This window comes from Diadema setosum, chromosome 13 (assembly GCF_964275005.1).
Source record: "Diadema setosum chromosome 13, eeDiaSeto1, whole genome shotgun sequence".
Classification (NCBI taxonomy): domain Eukaryota; kingdom Metazoa; phylum Echinodermata; class Echinoidea; order Diadematoida; family Diadematidae; genus Diadema; species Diadema setosum.
The window spans coordinates 16007492-16029511 of NC_092697.1; the positions used below are offsets into that span (position 1 = coordinate 16007492).

General features: G+C 37.7%; 1 protein-coding gene across 1 annotated transcript in view; it reads left to right on the forward strand.

Annotated features, from left to right (window-relative positions):
• The first annotated feature begins 1934 nt into the window (after positions 1-1934).
• Positions 1935-22020, forward strand: part of LOC140236441 (sushi, von Willebrand factor type A, EGF and pentraxin domain-containing protein 1-like) — a 32042-nt gene continuing 11956 nt past the window's right edge. The window contains exons 1-17 of the mRNA XM_072316365.1: positions 1935-2031; positions 2743-2928; positions 10824-11009; positions 11597-11782; positions 12036-12221; positions 12479-12664; positions 12926-13111; positions 13820-14005; positions 14292-14477; positions 14740-14925; positions 16433-16618; positions 16901-17086; positions 17345-17530; positions 17769-17954; positions 18525-18710; positions 19399-19584; positions 21655-21843. Of these exons, the coding sequence (XP_072172466.1) occupies positions 1935-2031; positions 2743-2928; positions 10824-11009; positions 11597-11782; positions 12036-12221; positions 12479-12664; positions 12926-13111; positions 13820-14005; positions 14292-14477; positions 14740-14925; positions 16433-16618; positions 16901-17086; positions 17345-17530; positions 17769-17954; positions 18525-18710; positions 19399-19584; positions 21655-21843 (3076 nt within the window). The remainder of the gene's footprint in view (positions 2032-2742; positions 2929-10823; positions 11010-11596; positions 11783-12035; positions 12222-12478; positions 12665-12925; positions 13112-13819; positions 14006-14291; positions 14478-14739; positions 14926-16432; positions 16619-16900; positions 17087-17344; positions 17531-17768; positions 17955-18524; positions 18711-19398; positions 19585-21654; positions 21844-22020) is intronic.

Below are 22020 nucleotides of genomic sequence, written 5' to 3' on the forward strand. Positions count from 1 at the left end.
ATATATATATATATATATATATATATGTATGTATATATGTATATATATATATATATATATATATATATATATATATATATATATATATATATATATATATATATATATATATATATATATGTATAGTCCGACCTCTCCTATCCGGACTTGTGGGCACCGGCGCTCATCCGAATAAAGGATTTAGCCGGATATGGGGGACACAATGTCTATCGATACACGCAGCTGCCTACCCAATGGTAGCTACAAGTTTGCGTGAACATCAGTCACGTCCTCGTCAGCTGATCTACGTTCAGAATTTTCTGATAATTTGCTCAATGAACGATCACGTGTATACCATGCTCTGATTTGATGAAAAGTTTTCTGTCCATGTTCCTGCGGTATAAGAAAATTAGATGTGAATATATATAATATATTATGGGAATGATATGTAATTCATGTGAGTTTGAGAGATCCGTATGAAGGGAGGCCCGATAGGAGAGGTCGGACTGTATGTATATAATTGTGAAATGAAAAAATTGTTTAATTTGCTTATCACCGGTGCTTTATAGCATTTTTTTTTAGTGCATATGTGTAAGTGTGAATTGATTGTGAAATTTCGTTCATCATATGTTATTCTGTAGTTGTTGTTTTTATGATTGTATGGTTTTACATTTTAATCGAAGTATGATTGTATGATAATGTATTTTATTAGCTAATACAAATGTACAAAATTCTGCAATTCAGCCATCTGCATGGCTGCAAATGAATTTTCAATAAACTATTACTACTATTACTTCTAAATTTTGCTCCTCTAAACTTCTCTCTCTCTCTACCTGTCCGTAATTTCTCTCTTTCTCTCTCTTTAATTTTTCACTATATATTTTCTTCCATTTTCTCTGTTTCCTTTTTTCTTTCTACCTCTCTTTCACTTCTCCATCATCTCTCTATGTGATCATATCTCATTATTCTTTCTGTATCTTTCATGTATTAATTCTATTTGTAAGTACTTGTACGTCTTGTTGAATTTCAAAACTAACACAGCAATACATTCATATATCGATTTTTTTTTTCAAGTAAAACGTTATTGTTAAATTTAAGGCTGGATAGATAATTCGATAAATTTATATACTCTTTCTTGGGTATAGGGCCTACCCACTCCTGACGTTTCTCTTGAAAACGGCAAGAAAATGCTTGGGGAGTCGAGAGTGGGTAGGCCCTTTTCAGGACTACATACATACCCAAGAATGAATACGTGGGCACCGTTAAAGGCTTCTACCAACCAACGTTCTACCGCCACGGAAGCCTTTTAAGATTTTCAAATTGATATATATTATATACAAAAAGGATTGATCAGTATTTTCCAACAGGTCTAATTGCAATCTCTCTCTCTCTCTCTCTCTCTCTCTCTGTCTTTCTCTCATTATTCTTTTCTTACCTTTCATGTATTAATTTTATTTGTAAGGACTTCCAAGTACCCTTTGTTGAATTCAAAAAATTAACACAGCAATATAGGCATTTATCAATCGACATTTAGGTCTGTTGTTAAATCTAAGGCTGGGTAAGTAATTCGAAAGATTTATATATATATATATATATATATATATATATATGTATATATACACACATATATATATGTATATAAACATATATAATACATAATATATACTTTATACATTTATATACAAAATAATATGGGTTAGTATTTACTAAGGTGTAATTTATATATACTTTGTACACAAGGAAGTAGGATGTTTTCGTCAAACTGTACACATTAAACATGTAACAATTAAGGACTTTAAATAAATACATCAATAGATATAGATATGTTTATTATGTACATCTAAATGCAAAGACCATTTATGTGAAGATGTATTTACAAATCTATATTAAAATTGCCTTTTGAAAATAAATCATCTCTTTCACTTGGACCGACGCATATTATTTCCCACAGCATGATGTATTTCAACAAACCTGTCATCTTGGAACTTAATGTGACAACAACAGTTAACGCATGTTGCCCTGGTTACGTCGAGATTGGCTCTGATTGCGAAGGTTTGTTTGTTGTTTGTTTTAATTTGTTTTAATTTGATTGCGAAGGTTGGTTTGTTTGTTTGTTTTAATTTCCGAAACAGTAAAGTCATTACACAAAATAAACCGTGTTGAACATGACATGAATCAAGGTTGAAGTATCAAAACACAATGAAAACAAATTGGCAATGATGATGATATGTAATGGATTGCTCATTTCAGACCCATTGATGAATCTGTTCTTCCGTGGGGTCCAAGATTTCTAAACCTATGTAGGTAAGGAATGACATGGCTGTCACTGTGAAGCTGTGACTTTCAATCGAAGTTTGCTACAGTGACCAAAAACCCCTTTACATCTAGCTTATTTAACTACATGACTGTATAATGATATGTAGGTACATACATTATGCATGTATAATATTCACGCACATATGCTTTAATCATAAACACACATATACATAGATTTTCCTACTATAATCAGGGCTTCAAATAATTTTCTTTGCAAATTAGATTTCGCATTTTTCATGTTCTTACATTTCCAATTGGGTTGGTAGATTTCACCATATTTTATAGTTTTGCTCGCCCGATATGAAATGTTCCTTGTCCCGGGCAAGAGCGAGCATCGAACTCTGATAACGATTATGAACTCTGATGATCAGCGTTTTCATGTCATTTTAGGTTTTTATCACATATATATTACATGTATCTATCATCCAATATATTTTTCCCCTGTAGCTGTAAATTGTACCATACCCGACCTGCCACCTTACCTTAAGAGTGTGGATGAACTGTGCAACTCTGGTTTCTACATCAGTTACCCTTCAATATGCGAGTTTAGCTGTGCCCTTGGTTACAATCTCAATGGAAACTCAAGCGTAGCATGTTCGGCAACTGGCGAGTTGACACTACCCTCTTGTGAAAGTAAGGAGCAAAATATTTCACATTTCTTGTGATAAAATGAATTAGTCCAATGTCGGCCAGAAATGACACATCATTGAGCACTATGTTATATACAATGTAGGCGTACTAGAATATTTACTTGATGTTGCAGTGTAAATAGGATACGTTGATTGCATTAAGACAAGGATGATTACATAATTATGAACAGCCTTACAGCAATTAGCAATCTAGTGGAGATGACGCCTGTCCGGAGATCAGGAGGTCGTAGGTTCGAATCCTGCTCGCTCGAGTATGTACGCCCATGATTTCATTAATCATGGCTGCTACTGAAACACTCATCAATTCAGTGCTTATTTACGTCGATGTAGGGCAATTTGTCATTCAGTTGTAAAGAAAACATCTCGAAGGAAGAATTTCATAAAGTTGAGCCTCATAGCAATGTTTCCATTTTATAGTTTCCTCCGCCAAGGGAGGAGGTTATGTTTTCATTACCGTTTGTCTGTTTGTCTGTGTGCAAAATAACTCAAAAAGTTGTGCACGGATTCGGATGAAACTTGCAGGAAAGGTTGAGAATGACACAAGGAACATAATTTTGGGAGTGATCCAAAAATGTTTATGGATTTTATGAAGGATTTTCGATATTTTGGCAGGAAGGGTCAATGAACTTGTGAGTTCAAGCTGCGCATTTTTGAGGTTTTCATTCGCACACTAAAGTGCGTGCTCTAGTTTCTGCTAGGGCAAGGCTCGCCGCGCAGCTGAGGGTTTATGACGTAAGAAAGTCTTCTATATTGGGAAATCGGGCGATTTTTTACAGCATGCATAATGGTGGAAATCACTGTCAAACTCTATGGAAGAGCAAGATCATCGGTGCAAAGTATAGGTCCACTGCCGATCAGATCAACTCGATCAAGCGAGATCAATCCCGATCACCTATTTTTACCAGACCAATCTCGACCAAATGCTCGATCGTCCTTCAACACGATCCCTTGCCGACCGCTATTCGATCTTTTACGATCCACATCCGACCATTCTCGACATCTCCAGAATCTCTCCTCGACAACCACACAGATCTCTACTCAAACATCCCGATCTACACACAATCAATACACGATCGCTACATGGTCAATACTCGATTTCTACTAGACTTCTTAGACCAGCTCGACATGACTCGATCTGTGTTGATCTTGCATCGAACGGGTCGGCAGGTTCGTACAGTGATCGAGTGAAAGAAGAATTGGTTACAGTATTCGTTTGGTTATCATATGAGACAACTCAGTATTTATGCTTGAATACGGCGTGGCCCAAAAGAGTGCTATAAAAGTGACTATTAATTGCAAAAGCATGAATGAACGAAAGATTATCTTTAGTATAGGTTTTACCGGCCAATTTCGCACTTTTGTCAGTCCATTTGATAAAAGGTTCATTCAATTTAGCGAAAATCCTCATCACCGCACATTCTGTCATTCAAAAATTGCAAGTTGTTCGTTCAATTTAGCATTCCGATCAATGAGATTTGCACATAACGTGTGCCTTTCGAATTCGTAAAACGGGCATTCAAATTGGCACGTGCTCTTCAGTCATTCAAATTCGCCAGCACTGGCGAAAGGGGTATTTCAGTCATTTAATTTCGCGTATGGGCAGTCAAATTCCTATATATATAACATGTTCATTGAAATTAACGTCATGTTATTTCTTTTTTGAAAAGGTGATAACATTTAAACGCGTATTTCTATGTGACTTATTGTTTCATCCACGCACTGTTAAGCAGTAAAAGTATCGTATTTTTGACCATATCATATAACTCGAGTTTGCTGTTCTGTAACGCCCCTTGTCTTTCATACATGACATTTTAGGCCTACATGTACCAATACTCTAGTTTAACTTCATCTTCTTACAGTCATGACGGCACAAGTTAGATACAGACGTATTTCTCAAGGGGACAGAAAAAGAATTATAGGAATATTTGATGATCATAACCTTGACTTCCTACAACTGGCCGACACACGGAATAAAGCGCTCAACGGCGAGATAAGTTGTGGCCATGCACATATTGCACTATCCTTGGACTTGAAGAGACACTAAGCACATTAAAGAAAAAAAAATGTTGCCAAAATCTCTGAAATGAGTACGAAAATATGAAATGTAATGACGCTTGGAAAACAATAACTATGTTAAGAAAATAAAGAAAGAAGCAAACCATAAGCATGCGTGCTAAATTGACTGCAAAAGATGTTAAATTGATTGCCAAAAAATGAATTGGAATGAACGAGAGCAGCATGTCCGTGATCACGTGACTATATCATTCTAAACTGAATGAGCGAATAACCAAATGGTGCTTGTTTTACGAATTTCAATTGAAAAAGTGTTAATTAGAATGAGGCTAAAGGTAATTTGAATGCTCCAAAATCAATTTGAATGAAGAGATCATAAAATTGAACTACCGAACATGTCATCTATGGTATATTTTGCTAAATTGAATGCAGCAATTAGGAATTGGACTGACAAAAATGCGAAATTGGCCGGGAAAACCTATAGTTGATAGAAGAACACTTCCTATTTTGAAACCACAATCATCAATTCTCGTGCAGGCGTTTCGATTCTATTCATTTTTCCTGAAAAAAAGATGACAAAGACTGATCACTACTGTTTGTGAGCCCAAAAAGGTACAAAAAATGCATTCAGTTGTATTCATTCATTTTATCCGTTTTCAGTAGCTATTTTTGACGCATTCGTTATCAGTTTTTACGGCTTCACTATCGCTCAGTCAAGTAGGATATCAGTGCCCAAAGTTACAGATTTTGTAAATCACAAATTTTCATGGAGATCAAAGCGCCTGCACAAAGATTGATTATCATTGTGTCAAATAAAATTTGAGGTGTTCTTTCTATTGAATAATGTAACGATTTCATTCAGTCGCTCATATCTTTTTAAATAAGAGACAGTTTTGTAGCACTCTGTCTGCCGGGACACCATGTATAATATGATATGTTCGTTCATATGTATTCGATATTTGCAGTGGATGTGAAGAATAGCAAATCTAAGTTTGATGTCTCATAAAAAAAAAAAAAAAGTTACACCGCCACGCTTCGTAAGTGCATTACATATAGGTGGGCTGAAATTAATTTGGTCTAAAGGTAGGGGATACCTTTTACAGACCTCCCAAAATGCAGCAAAACATCAAATATGAACCTCAGGGGACTTATTTAGGCCACTGCTGAGAAATTTGGAAGTCAACAGTTATCTACAATTTGAATAATGCACAAAACTCAACTACTCAGTAGTTCCGTGTGTCAGCCACACTTAAGCCTTTTTGTTGCAGTCTTCTGTATTTTTTATCTATAAACATACTAATCTAAAAGTATAAGAGCTGATGTAATAACATATAGAGTGTGTGACAAGAATGTATATAGAAATGCTTGTAAGTTTTGATGAACTTTCTTCACAAAATATACATGATGGACACACATGCAGTACATGGGTCTCCAAAGGTAGCCTAGTAATGTACTGGAATTTACGGTGAGCCCCGAAAAAAAATTCAATTCAAAATCTAACGGTCAATAAAAATGTACTAAATGTTACCTTCAACTTTCAATACTTTATGGGAGTTTCTAAAATGATACTCTCTTCAACATACCACTGTATTCATACAACTCTTCATTTCAGGCATGCAAATGGGATTCCCTACCTTTAAAATGAAAAATAGGCCTATATGCCCATAAATGTACCATTATATAGAGTTGAAAAAGAAAAAGACTATTGTACAACCCTAATGAGTCGTGTTATCTTTGTCATTATTGTTCTCATTACTAAAGAATGAAAAAGTGAATGAAAAATATGTATGTAGTCATTGATAAAGTATAGGCCCAAGAGTGTGTAAAAGAATTATGTATCATTAATTTCTAAATTCATGAAGTGTGCTAATATGTGGAACAGAGTACATTATTATGAAAATAAAACAATATAACATTTTACACTAGCAAGATGAAAATCTTGGTTGTTTATTTTTTTGTCAACTCAGCCAATCGATATCAAGGTGGACTTCAAGCAATGTACATACAACTCTCAATAAAAAAAAAAAACCTTATTAAGCGAAGCAAAAGTGTAACATATACGTAAATAAAAGTAATGGTACGTTCCCACTGCCGATCAGATCAACTCGATCAATCCCGATCAAGCTTTTTTAGCCTGGTCGGGCTCGCTCGGCATTGGTATTCGGGGTCGATCTACCTTGATCGGCATCGTTCCTGCTTCCTTCACGATAATTTTGGACATGTCCAAAATATTCGAGTAGGAAGCCCGAACACCAACAGCTCGGGTAGTGATCGAGAAGAGATCGAGCTGATCGGGAATCGGTCGTATAGAAATCTAGTGTGGTCGGGACGGATTTTTCCCCGAGCTCAGTTCCCGATCATCTCGAGTTATACTCGAATGCTACACGATTGATTTCAGATCATCTCGATCCAGGATTCATCAGTTTCATGAATAACTCGACCGCTACACGACCGATACAGGACTGCTATCGATTGATACTCGACTAAACTCGATCATGCTTCGACCGGCACTCGATCAAATACCGAGCACTTTTTGACAGTGGTTGCAGCAGGTGCAGACGTACTTTCTTAGCACTCATTTATTGTTCAGGTATTAAGAAAAAATATATGCAGTCCTTGGTCACGTTAAAAAGTTAAATGTCGTCAGTATCTTCAGCCACTCCTGGCCCACTGAAGAAAAGAAAAGGGCCATGAAGAAAGAAAAGACAACAGACCCTAGACAGCAGACATCTCAGAATTAGACTCTCCAGACAAATATACCAGAAGAAAGAAAGGAAACACAATTGAAACTGAGAAAAATTCGGTATTCTGGCAATATGACTGTAACGTGAAAGGAAATTTTCTAGATTATCTACTTTACTTATAAACTGAGAAATGTTTCTTGAATTCTTTTGCTAGCTTGTCTGTTTCAAAGTTGAAGTTGGTTACGTTGATATAAAATCTATTTCTTACGCTGACGTGTTAGAACAGTAGTTGTAACATAGATTCATAAATGCTCAGTGACTTACTTTACTTTTATTTACGGAGATGTTACACTTTTGCTTCGCTTAATAAGGTTTTTTTTTTTTATTGAGAGTTGTATGTACATTGCTTGAAGTCCACCTTGATATCGATTGGCTGAGTTGACAAAGAAATAAACAACCAAGATTTTCATCTTGCTAGTGTAAAATGTTATATTGTTTTATTTTCATAATAATGTACTCTGTTCCACATACTCAGCACACTTCATGAATTTAGAAATTAATGATACATATATTTTCTTTTACACACTCTTGGGCCTATACTTTATCAATGACTACATACATATTTTTCATTCACTTTTTCATTCTTTAGTAATGAGAACAATAATGACAAAGATAACATGACTCATTAGGGTTGTAGAATAGTCATTTTTTTCAACTCTATATAATGGTGCATTTATGGGCATATAGGCCTATGTTTCATTTTAAACCAAATTAATTTCAGCCCACCTATATGTAATGCACTTACGAAGCGTGGCGGTGTAACATTTTTTATTTTTTTTTATTTTTTATGAGACATCAAACTTAGATTTGCTATTCTTCACATCCACTGCAAATATCGAATGCATATGAACGAACCTATTATATTATACATGGTGTCCCGGCAGACAGAGTGCTACAAAACTGTCTCTTATTTAAAAAGATATGAGCGACTGAATGAAATCGTTACATTATTCAATAGAAAGAACACCTCAAATTTTATTTGACACAATGATAATCAATCTTTGTGCAGGCACTTTGATCTCCATGAAAATTTGTGATTTACAAAATCTGTAACTTTGGGCACTGATATCCTACTTGACTGAGCGATAGTGAAGCCGTAAAAACTGATAACGAATGCGTCAAAAATAGCTACTGAAAACGGATAAAATGAATGAATACAATTGAATGCATTTTTTGTACCTTTTTGGGCTCACAAACAGTAGTGATCAGTCTTTGTCATCTTTTTTTTTCAGGAAAAATGAATAGAATCGAAACGCCTGCACGAGAATTGATGATTGTGGTTTCAAAATAGGAAGTGTTCTTCTATCAACTATATAGGTTTTCCCGGCCAATTTCGCACTTTTGTCAGTCCAATTCCTAATTGCTGCATACAATTTAGCAAAATATACCATAGATGACATGTTCGGTAGTTCAACTTTATGATCTCTTCATTCAAATTAATTTTGGAGCATTCAAATTACCTTTAGCCTCATTCTAATTAACACTTTTTCAATTGAAATTCGTAAAACAAGCACCGTTTGGTTATTCGCTCATTCAGTTTAGAATGATATAGTCACGTGATCACGGACATGCTGCTCTCGTTCATTCCAATTCATTTTTTGGCAATCAATTTAACATCTTTTGCAGTCAATTTAGCACGCAAGCTTATGGTTTGCTTCTTTCTTTATTTTCTTAACATAGTTATTATTTTCCAAGCGTCATTACATTTCATATTTTCGTACTCATTTCAGAGATTTTGGCAACATTTTTTTTTCTTTAATGTGCTTAGTGTCTCTTCAAGTCCGAAGATAGTGCAACATGTGCATGGCCACCACTTGTCTCGCCGTTGAGCGCTTTATTCCGTGTGTCGGCCAGTTGTAGGAAGTCAAGGTTATGATCATCAAATATTCCTATAATTCTTTTTCAGTCCCCTTGAGAAATACGTCTGTATCTAACTTGTGCCGTCATGACTGTAAGAAGATGAAGTTAAACTAGAGTATTGGTACATGTAGGCCTAAAATGTCATGTATGAAAGAAAAGGGGTGTTACAGAACAGCAAACTCGAGTTATATGATATGGTAAAAAATACGATACTTTTACTGCTTTACAGTGCGTGGAAGAAACAATAAGTCACATAGAAATACGCGTTTAAATGTTATCACCTTTTCAACAAAGAAATAACATGACGTTAATTTCAGTGAACATGTTATATATATAAGAATTTGACTGCCCATACGCGAAATTGAATGACTGAAATACCCCTTTCGCCAGTGCTGGCGAATTTGAATGACTGAAGAGCACGTGCCAATTTGAATGCCCGTTTTACGAATTCGAAAGGCACACGTTGTGTGCAAATCTCATTGATCGGAATGCTAAATTGAACGAACAACTTGCAATTTTGAATGAAAGAATGTGCAGTGATGAGGATTTTCGCTAAATTGAATGAACCTTTTATCAAATGGACTGACAAAAGTGCGAAATTGGCCGGTAAAACCTATACTAAAGATAATCTTTCGTTCATTCATGCTTTTGCAATTAATAGTCAGTTTTATGGCACTCTTTTGGGCCACGCCGTATTCAAGCATAAATACTGAGTTGTCTCATATAACCAAACGAATACTGTAACCAATTCTTCTTTCACTCGATCACTGTACGAACCTGCCGACCCGTTCGATGCAAGATCTTACACAGATCGAGTCATGTCGAGCTGGTCTAAGAAGTCTAGTAGAAATCGAGTATTGACCGTGTAGCGATCGTGTATTGATTGTGTGTAGATCGGGATGTTCGAGTAGAGATCTGTGTGGTTGTCGAGGAGAGATTCTGGAGATGTCGAGAATGGTCGGATGTGGATCGTAAAAGATCGAATAGCGGTCGGCAAGGGATCGTGTTGAAGGACGATCGAGCATTTGGTCGGGATTGGTCTGGTAAAAATAGGTGATCGGGATTGATCTCGCTTGATCGAGTTGATCTGATCGGCAGTGGGAACGGGGTAGCGAAGGTCTGCGCTCTCAGAGTGCTTTTGATAGCTGTTAAATGTCATTATGTCGATGACTGAATACTCTGTCCGCTGGATATTTTGTCCGAACATCTGAGCATCTGAAGTAAAGCTCGAGTTTTGTACTTTTTATCTTTCATTCTCGAGTTGTGAATTGCTCCATTCCCGAGCTGCCAACTCAACTGGAGAGTGCGGATAATAACTGTAGTCCTGGTGCAATCATCAGTTACAACTCGACTTGCGACTTTGTCTGCGCTGTTGGTTATGATCTTATTGGAGACGCTTCACCAAGATGTCCGACTTCTGGTGTGCTTACCCTCCCGTCCTGTGAAAGTAAGAGGAAATAACATTGAAGTTTTCTTACAAGCGAAATGTAATCAACTCTGAAAAAAAGGGAGAAAATCCTTGCGCGCCATTTTGCCGTTTTGTCTCACATCGTTAATTATCATTTCGTGTTTGTTGTTGTTGTTTTTTTCTCGAGGTCATTAGTGACAGGCTACAGTGATAAGCTTAAAGGCATTATTTACCATTCGCAGATGAAACGAAAACCCAGCTTTAGTGTTTAAAATAGTTCTAAAATGTGAATTTGGAATAGAAACAACCAATGTAAAAATTAGGATAAGTGTATTCAGTGCTAAGTATTGTAAAATAAGCAAAATGTGAACAATAGTTATGATAAAAATGTTTCTTGACCAAACCGTCTACAGTTATGGTTTAGTGAGAAAAAGAGTGATATCTCCTTATATTTTAGGCTTGATTGCACATTCTTGTGGTAGGATGTTTGCAAGACAACTGACCTACACAATCACCATGTGCATCAAATGTAATATCTGTAATATTTTTTTGTTGTTGTTGTTGAAATCACTGCTCCCAATGGTAAACAGTTCCTTTAACATCAATGAAATTGTTTTCATTTGTAGTTGTGAACTGCACCGTGCCTCAACTCCCACCACAACTTGAGAGTGTGGACGAAAGCTGTAACACAGGTTCTATCATCACTTACAATTCATCGTGCGAGTTTAGCTGTGCTGTTGGCTTCAACCTTACCGGAGACTCCAGAGTAACGTGTCCGGCGTCCGGCGAGCTAAACCCTCCGTTTTGTGAAAGTAAGGCGGGGCCTGTTATGCATTTGTCTTCTTGTCGTTTCTCTTCCTTTTTATCTGTTTTGTTCTGTTGTGTGTGTGTTTTTTATTACCTTTGTTTTAGAGGGGAACAGATGAACAACAAAATGATATACTTGAAAGGTTGTATATTGCTACATCATAGAGAATGTGTTGTTTCCGTTTTGAGTGAATAAGTGATTAGTTACAGCGATAGGCCTAAGCCTTACATGAGTGCAATATTTGTTTTAATTTGTAGTTGTGAATTGCACCGTGCCTCAACTCCCATCAAAACTTGAGGGTGTGGACGAAAGCTGTAGCACAGGTTCTATCACCACTTACAACTCATCGTGCGAGTTTAGCTGTGCTGTTGGTTTCATCCTTACCGGAGACTCCAGAGTAACGTGTCCGGCGTCCGGCGAGCTAAACCTTCCCTTTTGTGAAAGTAAGGCGGGGTCTGTCATTCATTTGTATTTTTGTTGTTTTTTTCCCTTTTTATATGTCTTGTTCTGTTTTTGTGTATGTATGTATTTGGTTTGTTTTTACAGAGGAACAGAAGAACAACAGAATTACATACTTGAAAATTTGTTTATTGCTGTTAATAGACAAATTGTTGTTTACACGGTTTGGAGCGAATAAGTGATAAGTTGCAGCGATAGGCCTCAGCCTCACATATGATTGCAAATTTGTCTTAATTCGTAGTTGTGAACTGCACCGTGCCTCAACTCCCATCACAACTTGAGGGTGTGGACGAAAGCTGTAACACAGGTTCTATCATCACTTACAACTCATCGTGCGAGTTTAACTGTGCTGTTGGTTTCAACCTTACCGGAGACTCAAGAGTAACATGTCCGGCTTCTGGAGAGCTAAGCCTTCCGTCTTGTGAAAGTAAGGCGGGGTCTGTTATACATTTGTATTTTTGTCGTTTCTTTGTATTTTCATCTATTTTGTTCTGTTGTGTTCCTGTGTTATCGTTTATGTGTTTTGCTGTTATTATTTTTTTTTCAGAGGAGAGCAGAGGAACAACAGACTTACATACTTGAAAGTTTGTTTATTGCCACATTGTAAACAATGTGTTGTTTCGTTTCCAGTGATAAGTGATTACCTCTAGTGTAAACTAAACATTAAGGCATCTGTTTTCATTTGCAGTTGTGAACTGCACCGTGCCTAAACTCCCATCACAACTTGAGAGTGTGGATGAAAGCTGTAACACAGGTTCTATCATCACTTACAACTCCTCGTGCGAGTTTAGCTGTGCTGTTGGTTTCAACCTTACCGGAGACTCCAGAGTAACATGTCCGGCTTCTGGAGAGCTAAGCCTTCCGTCTTGTGAAAGTAAGGCGGGGTCTGTTACACATTTGTCTTCTTGTCGTTTCTTTGTATTTTCATCTGTTTTGTTCTGTTTTGTTCGTGTGTTATCGTTTATGTGTTTTGCTGTTATTATCTTTTTTTTTTCACAGGAGAGCAGGGGAACAACAGACTTACATACTTGAAAGTTTGTTCATTGCTACATTGTAAACAATGTGTTGTTCGTTTCGAGTGATAAGTGACTACCTCTAGTGTAAACTAAACATTAAGGCATTTGTTTTCATTTGCAGTTGTGAACTGCACCGTGCCTAAACTCCCCTCACGTCTTGAGAGTGTGGACGAAAGCTGTAACACAGGTTCTATCATCACTTACAACTCATCGTGCGAGTTTAGCTGTGCTGTTGGTTTCAACCTTACCGGAGACTCGAGAGTAACATGTCCGGCTTCCGGCGAGCTAAACCTTCCCTTTTGTGAAAGTAAGGCGGGGTCTGTCATACATTTGTATTTTTGTTGTTTTTTCCTTTTTATATGTCTTGTTCTGTTTTTGTGTATGTATGTATTTTTTTTTTTTTTTTTTACAGAGGAACAGAAGAACAACAGAATTACATACTTGAAAATTTGTTTATTGCCGTTAATAGACAAATTGTTGTTTACACGGTTTTGGAGCGAATAAGTGATAAGTTGCAGCGATAGGCCTAAGCCTCACATGAGTGCAATATTTGTCTTAATTCGTAGTTGTGAACTGCACCGTGCCTCAACTCCCATCACAACTTGAGGGTGTGGACGAAAGCTGTAACACAGGTTCTGTCATCACTTACAACTCATCGTGCGAGTTTAGCTGTGCTGTTGGTTTCAACCTTACCGGAGACTCCAGAGTAACATGTCCAGCTTCCGGCGAGCTAAGCCTTCCGTCTTGTGAAAGTAAGGCGGGGCGTGTTGTATACATTTGTCTTCTTGTCGTTTCTTTGTATTTCCATCTGTTTTGCTCTTTTGTTTTTGTGTGTCTTTGTTTCTGTATTTTTTGTTTTTGTTGTTGTTATTGGTATTGTTGTTTTCAGAGGAGAACAGAGGAACTACAGAATGACATACATGAAAGTTTGTTTATTGCCACATTGTAGACAATTATGCTGTTTGTTTCGAGTAATACTAGTAAGTGATAAGCTACAGTGATAAGTCTGACATTATTACATTTTCTCTTAATTCGTAGTTGTGAATTGCACCGTGCCTCAACTCCCACCACAACTTGAGAGTGTGGACGAAAGCTGTAACACAGGTTCTATCATCACTTACAACTCATCGTGCGAGTTTAGCTGTGCTGTTGGTTTCAACCTTACCGGAGACTCGAGAGTAACATGTCCGGCTTCCGGCGAGTTAAACCTTCCGTCTTGTGAAAGTAAGGCGGGGTCTGTTATACATTTGTATTTTCGTCGTTTCTTTGTATTTTCATCTATTTTGTTCTGTTGTGTTCCTGTGTTATCGTTTATGTGTTTTGCTGTTATCATTTTTTTTTTCAGAGGAGAGCAGGGGAACAACAGACCTACATACCTGAAAGTTTGTTCATTGCCACATTGAAAACAACGTGTTGTTTCGTTTCCAGTGATAAGTGATTACCTCTAGTGTAAACTAAACATTAAGGCATTTGTTTTCATTTGCAGTTGTGAACTGCACCGTGCCTAAACTCTCCTCACGTCTTGAGAGCGTGGACGAAAGCTGTAACACAGGTTCTATCATCACTTACAACTCATCGTGCGAGTTTAGCTGTGCTGTTGGTTTCAACCTTACCGGAGACTCCAGAGTAACATGTCCGGCTTCCGGCGAGTTAAACCTTCCGATTTGTGAAAGTAAGGCGGGGTCTGTTATACATTTGTATTTTCGTCGTATCTTTTTCTTTTCATCTGTTTTGTTCTGTTGTGTGTGTGTGTGTGTGTGTGTGTGTGTGTGTTGATTTCTTATTTTTTAGAAGGGAACAGAGGAACAACAGGATGCTATACATTGTGTACTTGAAAGGTTGATTATTCCTACATTCTAGACAATATGTATGTTGTTTGTTTCGAGTGATATGTGATAAGCTGTAGTGATAAGTCTGACAGTAGTACATTTTGTCTTAATTCGTAGTTGTGAACTGCACCGTGCCTAAACTCCAACCACAAATTGAGGGTGAGGACGAAAGCTGTAACACAGGTTCTATCATCACTTACAACTCATCGTGCGAGTTTAGCTGTGCTGTTGGTTTCAACCTTACCGGAGACTCAAGAGTAACATGTCCGGCTTCCGGCGAGTTAAACCTTCCGTCTTGTGAAAGTAAGGCGGGACTTGTTGTATACATTTGTCTTCTTGTCGTTTCTTTTTCTTTTCATCTCTTTTGTTCTGTTGTGTTTGTGTGTTTTTCATTTCTATTTTTTTTTTTGTTTTAGAGGGAAACAGAGGAACAACAGAATGATATATAACTTGAAAGGTTGTATATTGCTACATCATAGACAATGTGTTTCCGTTTTGAGTGAATAAGTGATTAGTTACAGCGATAGGCCTAAGCCTCTCATAAGTCATGGACTTAATTTACAAGGTCATTCATCGTATCGTTAATTAAATCATGCACCTGTACATCTCCAAAGCGCCACAAAGACATTTTTAACATGCTTCACTGCTTTGATCCCATCATCGTCACCGCCAGCAAGCTGGGAGAAGAACAAGACGGAGATTCGAGAAATCTTAAACTATATGCTGCACAGAAGAAAATAACTCACAAAAATCCAGTAAAGTGAATGTGCAGTTGTGGTGTATGTTAGGAAATCATGCCTCATACAATTTCGCTAGGGAGAAGCGGGCAGTTTTTAAAAGAAAGCTAACATATTGGCAGAATGATTGTCATTTGTGATCTCAATATTTCACTTTCCGCAGCTTATTCCAGAGCAAGAATGGATGGTAATCGTAGAGAACAGGTATATCTTACCATTAGGCAATGTCTTGTGCGTGTGCGAAAATGTGCGAATCAGCAATTACCCATCTTTCATGACACGAAATTTGTCATGTTCTCAGGTTTTGCTGCTCCTCATCTACAGTGTATTTATTCAAAGACATTTCCGTCTCAAAAAGGCACATCAGTGAAACAAGACTGAAATGAGGGAAACGATTCTTTTGTTAGTGACGATACATTATCACACAATCGTTATTGTAAAGACACCTGGATGTACTCATTGAGATGAACATAATCAGCTGGCGGTGGTGATGATGGGATCAAAGAAAGACCTCCGTTCATAGGTGGTGATGATGGGATCAAAGAAAGACCTCCGTTCATAGTCCATGTGCAGTAGGTCCATGCATAAGTGCAATATTTGTTTTAATTTGTAGTTGTGAACTGCACTGTGCCTCAACTCCCATCACAACTTGAGAGTGTGGACGAAAGTTGTAACACAGGTTCTATCATCACTTACAACTCATCGTGCGAGTTTAGCTGTGCTGTTGGTTTCAACCTTATCGGAGACTCCAGAGTAACGTGTCCGGCGTCCGGCGAGTTAAACCTTCCGTTTTGTGAAAGTAAGGCGGGCCCTTTGTGCATTTGTCTTCTTGTCATTTCGTTTTCTTTTCATCTGTTTTGTTATGTTGTGTTTTTCTGTTCTTGTTTTTGTATTTTGTTGTTGTTGTTGTTGTTTATTAAGAGAAGAACAGAGGAACAACAGAATGACATACATTGTACTTGAAAGGTTGTACATTGCTACATCATAGAGAATGTGTTGTTTTCGTTTTGAATGAATAAGTGATTAGTTACAGCGATAGGCCTAAGCCTTACATGAGTGCAATATTTGTTTTAATTTGTAGTTGTGAATTGCACCGTGCCTCAACTCCCCTCACGTCTTGAGAGTGTGGACGAAAGCTGTAACACAGGTTCTATCATCACTTACAACTCATCGTGCGAGTTTAACTGTACTGTTGGTTTCAACCTTACCGGAGACTCCAGAATAACGTGTCTGGCTTCCGGCGAGTTAAACTTCCCGTCTTGTGAAAGTAAGGCGGGACCTGGTATACATTTGTCTTCTTGTCGTTTCTTTGAATTTTTATCTCTTTTGCTCTGTTGAATGTGTTTGTTTTTGTGTTGTATTTTTGTTGTTATTTTTTTCAGAGGAGAACAAAGGAACAACATAATGACGTACTTGAAAGTTTGTTTATTGCTACAATATAGACAATGTGTTGTTTCGTTTCAAGTGAAAAGTGAATACCTCTAGAGTGTAAGCCTAACATCAAGGTATTTATTTTAATTTTTAGTTGTGAACTGCACCGTGCCTCAACTCCCACCACAACTTAAGAGTGTGGACGAAAGCTGTAACACAGGTTCTATCATCACTTACAACTCATCGTGCGAGTTTAGCTGTGCTGTTGGTTTCAACCTTACCGGAGACTCCAGAGCAACATGTCCGGCTTCCAACGAGTTAAACCTTCCGTCTTGTGAAAGTAAGACGGGGCCTGTCATACATTTATGTTTTTCTTTTTCTTTTCATTTGTTTCGTTCTGTTGTGTGTTTGTGTGTACTTTTTAAAGAGGGACAGAGGAACAACAGAATTGATACTTAAAAGTTGTCTATTGCTAGTAGAAAATTTGTTGTTTGCATGATTTAGAGTGAATAAATGATAAGTTGCAGCGATAGACCTGTAAGCATTACATAAGCGCATTATTCGTTTTTAATTTGCAGTTGTGAATTGCACCGTACCTCAACTCCCATCACAACTTGAGAGTGTGGACGAAAGCTGTAACACAGGTTCTATCATCACTTACAACTCATCGTGCGAGTTCAGCTGTGCTGTTGGTTTCAACTTTACCGGAGACTCAAGAGTAACATGTCCAACTTCCGGCGAGTTAAACCTTCCGTCTTGTGAAAGTAAGGCGGAGCCTTTTCCATCTTTGTTTAGTTGTCGTTTTTTTTCCTTTCCTTTTGTATGTTTGTTTGTTTGTTTGTTTGTTTTTTGTTTGTTTATTTTAGATCGGAACAGAGGAGGAACAGAATATCATACTGAAAAAGTTGTTTATTTCTACTTGCAGACGATATCCAAGTTGTTATTTGTTCATTCTTATTGTGCGAGTTGGTTTCAACCTTACCGGAGACTCCCGAGTAACCTATCCAGCTTCCGGCGAGTTAAACCTTCCGTCTTGTAAAAGTAATGCTGGGTTTTTCCATTTTTTTTTTTCTCGTGCTTCCTTTTGTTTTGCTTTGTTTATTTTTTTTTTCAGATTGGAACTGGGAAGGAACAGAATGTCATACTGAAAAGGTTGTTTATTGCCACATTTTAGACAATATTTGTTGTTATTTGCTCATTGTTTAAAGGCACAAAAAGCAGCATTCTGTTGGGAAAAGAAAATGAAAAGTAATGAGAAAAAGAACTAGAAAAGAGAGAGAGAGAGATAAAAAAAAAACCCCTCCTGATATTCATTAATACATTTACTCGATCAGGGATCACGTGCACCATACCGGATCTTCCCGCCAACTTGGAGACTACAACGTCTGACTGCAGTTCGGGCTCTATCCTCGAGTTCGGGTCAACTTGCGAGTTTACGTGCGCAGTCGGCTACAATTTGGTCGGCGAATCGGTTGGAACATGCGCAGATACCGGTGCTGTTGATATCCCTTCTTGCAACGGTAAGTGACAGATAGTTCTACTCTCAAACAGAAAAATTCCTTGTTAGTTCAGAGCAGTGGAATACTCAATCAATTTTCACCAATTTCTTATGATGTTGATTCCACCTTCGCTTTGATTACATTTAAGTTTTTTTTTTTCTTAACTATTCGTTCAATCATTCATTCATGTTTTCATTCATTTACCCATTCAATCATTCATTCTTTCATTCATTCTTTCATTCATTCAATCATTCTTTAATTAATTCATTCATTCATTCATTCATACATTCATTCATGTTTTCATTCATTCATTCGTTCTTTCTTTCATTCTTTCTTTCACCTCTTTTGAAAATAGTATCCCCTGACCCAAAACCACAAAAGTGTTGATGTTGATTCCACCTCCGCTTTGATGCTTATATGATAACTGTCGTGTTGACGCACAAACTCACAAAGATTTATTCTAATCGCTGAATAGATATTTTGATGAAAAGTAATTCTTATTTGTTAGTTTCTGTTGTTCCATATTCCACGTTTTAACAAATAAATCATATACCTAACAAGAAATTGAATGAGTGAATTGTCGAATACAGCAAATGCAGCAAAAAAGCAAAAGAAGCGTCGCCTGCAGAGCGTAGATTCCTAGATGCTGATTTGAGATGAATTCTTCATGATCCAAATATGGTTTTTGGACATCTCTGCTTCTGCCTAGCTGTGACTTGCACCGTGCCACAACTGCCACCTCAACTGGAAAGCAGTGATCCAAACTGTGGTGAGGATTCTGTTTTGAATTTCGGCTCCACTTGCAACTATGCTTGTGCCGCGGGGTTCAGACTTAATGACTCGTCCGTCGCGACTTGCCCGATGTCTGGGGTTCTCATTCTGCCTGCTTGTGAAGGTAAGAAACATAAAATCTAAAACTTTTTTGATGACATATGGATTATAATTCTACTAATCTGTTTGTGTCTTAGTTATTCATACTTGTTTGTGCTTTGATTACATTTAAGTTTTTTTTTTCTTATAACTATTCATTGATCAATTGATCAATTCATCAATCTATTCGTTCAATCATTCATTCTTTCATTCATTCATTCATTCATTCAATCATTCATTCATGTTTTCATTCATTCATTCGTTCTTTCTTTCATTCATTCTTTCACCTCTTTTGAAAATAGTATCCCCTGACCCAAAAACCACAAAAGAGGAGAAAATGTCAATAAAACGAGTGGAGTTATTCCTTATATGCCTGTAATGCCATTACATTACAGTTGAATATAAGGTTTATATGGCGGGCGAAAGAGGACGGAAGTGATTATAACCTTGCAACTATACAACCGTGGAATGGATGTCAGGTTTTAACCAATCAGAACGCAAGAAAACGTCCAACTGTACAACTGTGCAACTGTTCGAGTAATGGCAATTCGGCTCGTACGAGTGACCACCACACGGATATACATCGGGCTGCATGCACGATTGCACAGTTGCACAGCTTGTTTGTTTGTTTGTTGTCGTTCGTTGTTGTTGGGTTTTTTTGTGTGTTCTGTTCTGTTTTTTTGGGAGGGGGGGGGGGGGGGGGGGGACTAAGCGCCTAATTCATTTAGTTGGCTCTTTCCAGACTCGGGCCCCAACCCATAACTCTTCATTGTATGTCCTGATTTTGTATTATGTAATATAGATATTTGTGATTGAAAGCAGAATAAATAGATTAAGAAAGTAATTTATAAATAAAAAATGACTGAATAACCTGAAGTGTGAGACAAATCTAGAGGTGAAGCATTCTAAAATATTCCAATTAAACAGTTTCAGTTCCAACCCAGTGAGTATGAAATCAGCTATCGTCAATCTAAAACAGACTTTACGATACTCATAGCGATCGTGAATGATTTAATAGTGAAAAGACGGACTTATTATAAATAAAGTCATAGTAACACCACTCCATTTCATGTTAGACAAAACTTGTGATGCCCGCTTTTATGTGTCTGGAATATGCATAGTATTATGTAGTTCGGTATTGACTTTTTCTTTTTCTAGTCTGGTAGCAATACTTAAGACTACAAAAGTGGTTTCGATGTCTTTTCAGGTGTACAGTGCAGTTGGAAAGTTTTTGTATATCATTATAATAATTATTTATGATTTTTTTTTTTTTTTTTTTTTTTTACTGAAAATTATTGTCTTTTTATGTTCCCTACTCTCATTAGCAATCTGGTTGCAATTACTTGGTTTGTATGCACTGGTAGAAAAATATTGAACACACTGTTACGTAGCGTTGTTGTGTTATGTGTTATGGAGCTTTATATTTGCGACGCCGACGTTAAGACGACGGTTGCGTCTACCGTTCTCCTCTCTGCGTCGTCTTGCAAAGTAGCTTTAGATTTCGCGAAGACGCAGCCTAACTAATGTAAAATGGTGCCCCCATATGACCGTTGCATCAAGTAGCTCTCTGCGTCGTGGATTTGAGCGGACGCTAAAATGGCTCAGAATCGACCATGAAAACTCACACGGCGCGAGATCGATTATGATATTAAAGCGATCTTACCCAGAACAGTTTTATTTTTTTTCCTCTTGGTAACATCCACGTCGCAAAAATCTAAAGGTGGCCTCACACTATGCGGTTTTTTTCGATCGCAGTGCTGGCGATCTGTTGCGGTTGCCAGATCGCAATCATCGAGTCGCATAGTGTGAGCGCAACGACCGCAAGGCTTGCGAAATTTGAGCCGGTCGCAAGGGTTCGCAGACGCAGCCGCAGACGATCGCAAGGTTTTGAACATGTTCAAAATTTGACAGCAGCCGCAAGGAGGTCGCAAGGCTTGCGGACGTCTCCAAGTCGCGAGAAGTCGCATGCGGTCGAGAACCGCGTGCGACTTCTCGAAACCGCAAGCAGTCGCAAGAAAAAACCGCATAGTGTGAGGCCACCTTAAAGCTCCCTATTTACTATTTCAAGTTACGACATACCGTATCAATTTCACAGTCGTTACCTGCACGGTGCCTGTACTTTCACTTGATTTGGAGAGTCCCACCGAAGCCTGCAGCCAGGGATCCATCGTCGAATACAACTCGACGTGCGAGTTCCGTTGTGGTGTAGGCTACAACCTCGTTGGAAGCTCGTCGGTGACTTGCCAAGCTTCTGGTGACTTGACTGCACTCCCCACTTGTCAAGGTAGTCTTACTCCTTGAATGTGTCAGGTATTCCTGATTGTTCTGGATTACTTTTTTTTTCCAGTAAAGATAATCATAATGCTGTGTTTGAATATATGTCTTATCTATCTCACGTGCTAATATTTGCTTCCCTTGATAGACGTAAAATTCATTGGAATTCTTGAACGTTTGCCAGTGA